At 46.6% G+C, this 8997-nt stretch overlaps 1 protein-coding gene across 2 annotated transcripts in view; it reads right to left on the reverse strand.

The window, feature by feature from the left end:
• The window catches only part of GCSH (glycine cleavage system protein H), a 24129-nt gene that overhangs the window by 13031 nt on the left and 2101 nt on the right, over positions 1–8997 (reverse strand). Inside the window, exon 1 of one of the 2 annotated variants that reach the window (XM_018555394.1) lies at positions 8855–8991. The exons of the other annotated variant lie outside the window; for it this stretch is intronic. Within the exon in view, the coding sequence (XP_018410896.1) occupies positions 8855–8966 (112 nt within the window). The 5' untranslated portion in view covers positions 8967–8991. Of the gene's footprint in view, positions 1–8854; positions 8992–8997 lie in introns of those variants that run through there. 2 annotated transcript variants of the gene reach the window in all.

Genomic DNA, 8997 nt, shown 5'->3' on the forward strand with positions numbered 1-8997 from the left:
AATACACCACTGCGTTCAGGGACCACCAATTGAAATAGATCCGACTGACCCGGATCGCCTTGGTATGCGATCCGGGCCAGTCACAATTAGGCAGCGGCAGCCAATAAACAGGTAGGTTAGACGGCTGATTCCTCCTCGCTAGGACACCCGGGAGGCCCCTACAAGCGGCCGTCTAATCTGCCTGTTTAGAGGTCACCGCCGTTGCCTGATTGTGACCGGCCCGACTACAGAGGCGATCCGGGACGTTCGGGTCCCCCGTGAGAGCCGTACAAGGCCGTAAGGCAGTGATGTTGAACGTTTCTTAAACCCGAGCGCCCAAACTGCAATACTAAACTTATTTTCAGCGCTGGGACTTTGAGATAAATAAATTGATTTTGCATCGCAGTTTGGGCACTCGGGTTCAAAAAGGTTCGCCATCACTGTTCTAGGATGTGAATGATCCTGGCTCAATCATCTCTACAAAACACACGACAAGATCTGAAGTTTTCATTTACAATATTGTACCGTGCTGTATGGTGTTCGAGGACTTAAATGACACATGGAGGACAAGAAAAGAATTAAAAATGACAGTGAACTATGAATTTCCACGGATATGGCCACACGTGTATCCTGTAAACGTTTCACATCATTAAGCATATGTTCTCCTAGTCACACAAGGTTAGAACTCTTTTTTTACAAGCTATAGCCGCTCAGCAAGCCTGACAAGAAATCTCTGGCTGGAACCAGATTCCGGGCTGCACAATGCAGAAAAACAAAGTCTGATTTCATCTTGCTGAATACACATTTAGTACAATGAGCTGGAGGATGTCATTAAAACTTGTCCCCAAATCCCAACAGCTGAGTGTCATCAGAAAATGTCACTGTGGCCATGTGCAGTCCATTCTCTGATGTCCTGAACGTGTTTGCTGCGCAGTGTTTTCAGCGAGAGGGTCAGTCGGGTATTTCTGGCATTTGTCTGACAAGTCACTTACTAATTTATAGTAAAGTTTAACTAGCGTTTTCCCCGGCCTTGTCATCAGTCCGCACGCAGTAGGATACGGCAAGCAAAAGGCGACACTTCAAACAATATAATCAGATGAGATAATGTCGCCCGATTCATCCACGTGGATAAAAAACTTTCCGTGGTTATAAACCCCTGCAGTCTTCCCGGTGTGATCCTAACACCAGATTCTTAGTCTCTAGGTTACAGAGCTCACTTTGGTGTTAAGGTAGGCCTTCACCCGTGGAATTAATGTCCTTTCATCATAATTTTTTTGTTAGAAGTCCTTGCCTAGGAGGAGGTAGGACCGGCCACCAGCAGCCTCCTGGCACGTCCATGTCACAGTATTTCCGTCTGAAATTCAGTGCGCGCGCAAAAGTGCTGCAGGTCTCTGCCAGGTCCCATATACAGTACTGTGCAAAGGTTTTAGGCAGGTGTGAAAGAATGCCGTAAAGTAAGAAAAAAAAAAGTATCAATAGTTTATTTTTATTAGGGATGCACTAATACTGGTTTTTCGGTATTGAGTACCGATATTTTTTTTTCCGGTACTCGCCACTACAAAGTACCGATACCGGTGACCTAATTATCAGGAAGCCAGGTGGCGGATCATGACCCGGGAACTATCGAAAGAATATTGGTTTCACTTCCCGAGGCAGCCTGGCTTTCTAACCAATCAGGAAGCCGGGAGGCGAGTCATGACGTGCCGTCCAGCTTCCTGATTGATCAGGAAGCCAGGCTGCCTAGCAACAAGTGAAGCTGGGTCATAACCCGCTGCCCAGCTTCTGAAATGAAAGAAAGCCAGCTCCACGCTCCCTCGGCACTGCCGGTTAGAGGAAGATCTCCCTCTGAACCGAAAGTTCTGGTTTCCGAGGCAAGTATCTGAGCTTGAACAGCACATCTTGAAACCCCAGTCTCCTGTAAATAAAGTGACACTAAACTCAGGATTTAAACCTAAAAAATGCATTCCAGTACCTTAAATATTAGAGAACTATGGGGTCAAAGCTTTTCTTTTGGATTCAGTGAGCTATAGGAGTACATTTTGCAATTTACTCCTATAATTCAAAATGCACCCTAAACATACAATCGTTAGTTTAAGATGGTGGGCGGGGCTAAGCGCCGCAGTGGGGAGAGATCCCGACATTGTCAGGATCCTCCCAAACGATCGTTCTCACTGTGACTGACGGCGTTCCTCTAGAACTGCTGCGCGTCCACGAATACATGGGCATGCGCAGCAGCTCTCTTCCTACCTCCACGTCCCCGTCGTCTGTGCCAGCAAATGACAGCACGTGTATGGAAGGCTGTTTCTACTCAGTGCCTTCGCCCCTCCTTCCTCTCTCTGTCTTGAAAATGTGCAGCAGTTGTATGGAAACCTGTTCCCCGTAAATCTTGGTTCCCCCTGACCTTTCAGCTATTACCATAACCGCGCCCCTTCCGTACAGCTGCGTAGTATTTACATAGCCCCGCCCCCTCTCTGCAAGCTCCGGTGTTCTATGAGAAAGGCGAATGTCTCCTCTCACATTGTGTGCTCTGATCTTTCAGGGGAGACAAGTCAGAGATTTCCTGTACAGCGGGGGCACACAATGTGAGAGGAGACGTTCGTCTCTTTCTCATAGAACACCGGAGCTTGCAGAGAGGGGCGGGGCTATGTAAATACTAAGCAGCTGTAAGGAAGGGGCGGGGTTATGGTAATAGCTGAACGGTCAGGGGGAACTAGGATTTACTGTCAGGGGGAACTAGGATTTACGGGGAACAGGTTTTCATACAACTGCTGCAAGCATCTGATTACTGAGACAGAGCAGGAGAAGATCGGTAAAGAGAGAGGGAAATACTGGTAAGAGAGAGGGAAAGAGAAGGGAGGCTGGGTCAGCTTGCTGCTTCTCAGTTGAGACTCTGCCCCCTGCTCCCACATGTCAGCGTGCACACTCCAGCCACACACAGTGTGCTTGACTAGAGAAAGCGCGGCCACGGCAGATAGAGTTAGAAGAAAAAAAAGCTGAGGGCGGGGCTGCATTCCCTGTTAACGCCCCCTAAGAGGAAAGGAGCTTGGAGCATGGCTGCAGGTGGCTGTTTTCTGTGACTTGTGATTAATTTATCTGCGATGTGCTGCGACTTTGGAAAAGAAGAATGCTATTAGAGTAAAGAAGTACTTTTATTTGCCCTTAGGTCATAATTCTCCTTTAAAAATAAATGAGTTTGTGTATCACTCGGCTGCAGATCCTCAAATCCTCTCTGAATTGGTGCTGACACTGTCTTTCCTTCTGGAGGGTGATTATATTTGTTCTCCATGGTCCCTGTGTAAAGTAGTCACTGCTCCAAGCTCACTCATGTGATGGACTACAATGTCACGTTTAGTTTACTAATTTGTATGGAGATTGTAGTCCATCACAGGAACAGGGGGACCAGTGGGGGGAGGCACACTATTCTACACACAAGAGAAGTCCGTATCACAGAGAGCAACACAGGCCACTAACAGGAAGCTGCGTGTTGTATAGGCTTATGCTGCTTGGAATACAAACTTAAAAAATATACCAAAGGTTCAGACCACCCAAAATACTTATAGATGGGTTCTGGTAGACTGCACACCAGCAGAAGACTCCTTACCATAGCTTGTTTCTCTGTTCTCTCCCAATATGGAGCCCAGGTATGGGTTCTGGTAGACTGCACACCAGCAGAAGACTCCTTACCATAGCTTGTTTCTCTGTTCTCTCCCAATATGGAGCCCAGGTATGGGTTCTGGTAGACTGCACACCAGCAGAAGACTCCTTACCATAGCTTGTTTCTCTGTTCTCTCCCAATATGGAGCCCAGGAAGTATTTGTTTAAAGATTAAAGTTCCCTAGGTTTTGGGGGTCCTGTAGCACCCGTATAGACTTCAGAAGGTAGGATTCAACACACCTCCACACATTTGTTTAAGGGCAGGTACACACCATTTTCCGGACCAGGTCTGGTCCGGAAAATGGTGAGAACCTGACTGCAGTTCCATTGCATTCCAGACCAGACAAAATGAGACATTCAGTATTGTTCTGGTCTGGAACAGTCTGAGCTTGTATGCACAGAGACCAGAAATAGCATAGGGATACATTAGGATGCATTTTGGGTCCGGAAACAATATGGTCTGGTCTGGAGATGATCTGGCTCTGGTGTGAAAGGGCCCTAAATGATCAGTGTACTTTTACTCTCCAACATTCAACAAAACCCAAAATATCAGTTTTGGTAAACTGACCCCATCATTTTCAAAGTTTACCTTTCGGGTTCCATTTTATGTGCACCATTACCAATACAAACACTCTGGATTTTCCTGGATTAGAAATCCAGGAAAATGTTAAGCAGACAATGCATTATGCTCACGTCACACTTTGTGAAATGCAAACATACTAAAGTTCATTAACCAGAGAGAGATGTGAGCGAGGCCTAAAGAATACCTCATAGGACTGTGATCTGAGCTACGCAGCAAAGACTGGAGCACCAAGCATCTGATAAGTACAAGCGTGCAGCCCTATCGTATCTCTCAATGTTCCCAAAAATATACCCAGTATAAGATTTCTTAAATATTTATAGATTTAATATTTCTCTATTTGGCAATATTTCATTCTGATCTGTACCCGTCACAGGTCAGCATTTCATGAACAAATAAAGCCGACATAAAATGGTCTTACACTGACTCTGCCTGATACCAGCTATGAGGGAAGTTAATGATTTCATACTGAATCCCGGTTTTGGGTAAATTGATCACACTTTAAACAGTATTTGTGATTAATAGAAACCCGTAACTACAGTCATGGTGAAGATGAGGGGGCAGAAACGGTCACAGTGCTTGGAAAGATGTAATGACAAAGGAATGAACATTTTAAAAATCTTAAAGTGACATTAAAGCCAACATTTTTTTCCCCTCCCCCCCCATGTAAATGTTAGCACTTACCTTAAATGATGTCTCTTTTACCGATCTTCCTCTTCTTTCCCCATGTTTTCATGTGTCCCTCCAGTGGTGCGACGTCACTCCGATCCAGCGCTGACTGCTCTGTCTCTCCGATCCAGCGGTGTCTGCAGGCATGTGCACGCGTCCATAGACTTACCTTGCGTCTCTGCTCGTCTCCCGGCCGAGAATCGGAACTGCGCATGCGCCCGCCCCAAGATCCTTTGCGGCCGTACGATCACTTCCTGATTCTCGGCACGGGAGCGAGCAGCGATAACGAGCTAAGTTTAAAACCAGTTCAAGCGGGGTTTTTTTTTAAACTTCTTGCCTATATCTACTGCTTCCTAGCAGTAGATATAGGCAAAAAAAACGGAGGGTTTAGAACCCCTTTAATCCCCTAAGGACCCTTTCGCTTCCAAGGCCTTTTTTTCGTTTTTTTGTACACATGATATAATTTAAATTTTAGGCCTGAACTTTTGTTCAAACCCCCAAACATTATATATGTAATTCTACAGGGTGAAAGCAAACACCCTGTAGAATTACATGACATCAGTTGCAAATTTTTATGTTCCATTATATTAGCGCAACTCTTTATCAAACCCAAACCCAGGTTAAAGTTAGTGCTCCAAAACACAACATGAATACCCATTTTTTTTTTGTAAAATATAAAGGATGAGGTTAAAACAAGTAAATGGATAACCAACATGCCCAGGTAAAAAATTGTGTGCGTCTGTGGAATGGCGACAAAATTCAGTACCAAAAAGTCCATAGACGACGCTTTAAAAGCCCCTACAGGTCATCAATTTAGAGATACGCATTAATATTGGCCCTGGAGTTATTGCTCTCACTCCGGCATGCACGGCGATAACATGTGTAGCGCATTCGCCGTTTTCGACTGTAGGTGCCCCCGACGCATGTTTACATGAATACGCGCGTGCTTATTCATAAGACTACAAGACCCATCAGCCACTGCCGACTGTCGGCTTTACAACAGAAGCGATCCTGGCGACTTACCTGTCGCCATGCATTAACTTCGCTTCAAGATTCACCATCCTTTACCGGTATGAACTTATTAACTATTCCAATGGAAGACCAAACTTTCTACATTGCAGTAAGGTGTCCTTGGGGATGGGCTGACTAAGAAGGAGGCCTTGGGGTATGGCTGAAGTGTGGAATACGTCCAGTCACTCTCGTCTCTTACTGGCACCTGTTCATTGAGTACTTTGCCCAAGGCAATGCTGCTCTAGTTTTTTTTTTTTCTTCCAGAAAACAATGGTCACTTTTCCCGTTTTACCATATCATCTTCATTAAGGGCTTGACTTCAATGCACCGCCATGCCCCCTGCCGCCCCAGAATGAAGGGGAAAGTTTTGTGAGTGATTGCAGCAGCTGCTGCTCTGGAACGCAGCGCAATTGGTGTGAACAAGCCCTAAGAATTCCTTGTGTCCAGCAGATAAGGATGGCGCATAGATCATATACTGATAATGACTCCCAAATCTGTAAACAAGGCACGAACCGTGTTTCCCCGAAAATAAGACACTGTCTTTTTTGGCTCAAAAAAATCCCCACACTAGTTCTTATTGTCGGGGTAGGTCTTATTTGTTTTGTTTTTTTTATGTACAACAATCCACTTATTCATGTAAAAAAGTCTACATGTATTCATATACCAAAATATGGTGATATGGGCAATCAGGGGTGCCGAACCTTTCCAAGAGCAATTTGGTAACCAATCGCTGGCCAGAATGAGCGAAGCGCACTTTCACTATTGATTCCTCACAGGCGGAGTGCCTTTGGTATCACTCCGCCTGTGACAGGAGTCGGCGCTATAGAGGAAGCATCGGCTTATGCGGGTCTGCCCCTCCGGTGCCGCCTCCCTTCTTCTAGCGCTGTCTTTGTTGGCACCGCTGATTCTCTCCTACCTCTCCCGCGGCTCTTCAAGTTCTCCCTTATTCCACCACCGGCCCTAGGAATGGTCACAACTAGGTCTTGTTTTCGGGGTAGGTCTTTTAGTTTAGCAGTTCCCAAAAATAGTACTAGGTCTTATTATCGGGGTAGGTATTATTTTCGGGGGAAACAGGGTACACCTTCATGTTGCCTGGGGGCAGTCAGCGCCCCTTGTATTCTGTTCAAATATAAACTTGTGCGTGTAAGAGCAATGTATCAGAGGACACTTGTATCTCTGCAATATTGCTGTGTGGTCAGTACATTCACCTATTCATCAGAGTCTCGTCATGGGGTGACAACGTACACCGAGAGATGAGCACTTGCTGGGTTGTGTAAAATGAATTGCAATATGGAGGTCCTGCAGCAAATGATCTGTTAACCTGAATGATGTGCAGCAGAGAATTGCATGACATTCACTGAGTTCTATCTGCATGGCATGAAATTAATGAGCCGTGTGAGGTAAATACTAGTTCTGGAGTTGAGATGTGGCAATGAGCGGTGTGATGTACAGCGTCGAGGGGGTCTCTACGGGGATGTAGGGGGTCTCTACTTTCCTGAGAAATACAACAAAGTGCTCATTGTATAGAGTGATCTGGAGTTGAGATGTGGGAATGAGCGGTTTGATGTACGGCGTCTAGGGGTCTCTACTTTCCTGAGAAATACAGCGAATTGCTCATTGTATTGTGCATCCTTGCACGATGCATGCAATGGATGTGGTGTAACTCCAGCTGCATTCATTGCCTTGATATGAAGCAGTAAGGTGTGATGTGCACCAAGTTCTGGCTGTGTTGGATGAAGTGGATGAGCTGTGTGGTGTACAGTAATAGGGGGACTCCAGGGCTCTGGCTGTGCTGTATGGAGGGATGAGTAGAGGCTCCGGAGCTCTGGCTGTGCTGTATGGAGGGATGAGTAGTGGCTCCGGAGCTCTCGCTGTGCTGTATGGAGGGATGAGTAGTGGCTCCAGAGCTCTTGCTGTGCTGTATGGAGGGATAAGTAGTGGCTCTGGAGCTCTTGCTGTGCTGTATGGAGGGATAAGTAGTGGCTCTGGAGCTCTTGCTGTGCTGTATGGAGGGATAAGTAGTGGCTCTGGAGCTCTTGCTGTGCTGTATGGAGGGATAAGTAGTGGCTCTGGAGCTCTTGCTGGGCATGAATAGAACACAATGGTAACAGACATGCAGCAGTCAATTGTGTGAGATACCACAAATTATTTCTGCAGTAAATGAAGTGAATCATTCTGGCTGGGAATGAGCTGTGTGATGCACAGGGAGTATGAAATGAATGAGCTTTGTGATGCCCAGTGAGTATGAAATGAATGAGCTGTGTGATGCCCAGGGAGTATGAAATGAATGAGCTGTGTGATGCCCAGTGAGTATGAAATGAATGAGCTGTGTGATGCCCAGTGAGTATGAAATGAATGAGCTGTGTGATGCGCAGGGAGTATGAAATGAATGAGCTGTGTGATGCGCAGGGAGTATAGAGTGAATGAGCTGTGTGATGTGCAGTGAATATAGAGTGAATGAGCTGTGTGATGGTGCAGGGAGTATGAAATTAATGAGCTGTGTGATGTGCAGTGAATAAAGAGTGAATGAGCTGTGTAATGTGCAGGTGACAGTAGGGTACAGGTACAGTGATGGTCCCGGAGTGTATACAGTGAGTAGTGATAGTTCTGGAGGTGAGGCATGTGATGAAGTGACACTACATAGAACAGACTTGTATGGCAGCGTGTGACTGTGTAGTGAGTTCTCTGTGGGGCATGTTCTCTGTCCTGCGCCGATGTCCTCAATGAGTTCTCTGTGTCCTGCGCCGATGTCCTCAGTGAGTTCTGTGTCCTGCGCCGATGTCCTCAGTGAGTTCTGTGTCCTGCGCCGATGTCCTCAGTGAGTTCTGTGTCCTGCGCCGATGTCCTCAGTGAGTTCTCCTCTCCGGGACATTTGCGCTCGCCTGGAGTCGGCTGATATTAATAACATTGGAGTAAACATGACATAACAATGTTAGGACGAGTCTTGCAGGGGACACTTACCGGCCAGCAGGCGGGCGGCGCTGCTCAGGTGTCTGGCGGGACATCCCCTCCATGGGACGAGTCTGGCGGCACAGCTCACACTTCTCACACCGCTCAGCACTCTCAGCGCCATCTTCCACAGCGCGCCCCCGCTCCGCCCCCCA

This window comes from Nanorana parkeri, unplaced genomic scaffold (assembly GCF_000935625.1).
Source record: "Nanorana parkeri isolate BGI_ZX_2015 unplaced genomic scaffold, ASM93562v1 scaffold195, whole genome shotgun sequence".
In the NCBI taxonomy this organism is placed as follows: domain Eukaryota; kingdom Metazoa; phylum Chordata; class Amphibia; order Anura; family Dicroglossidae; genus Nanorana; species Nanorana parkeri.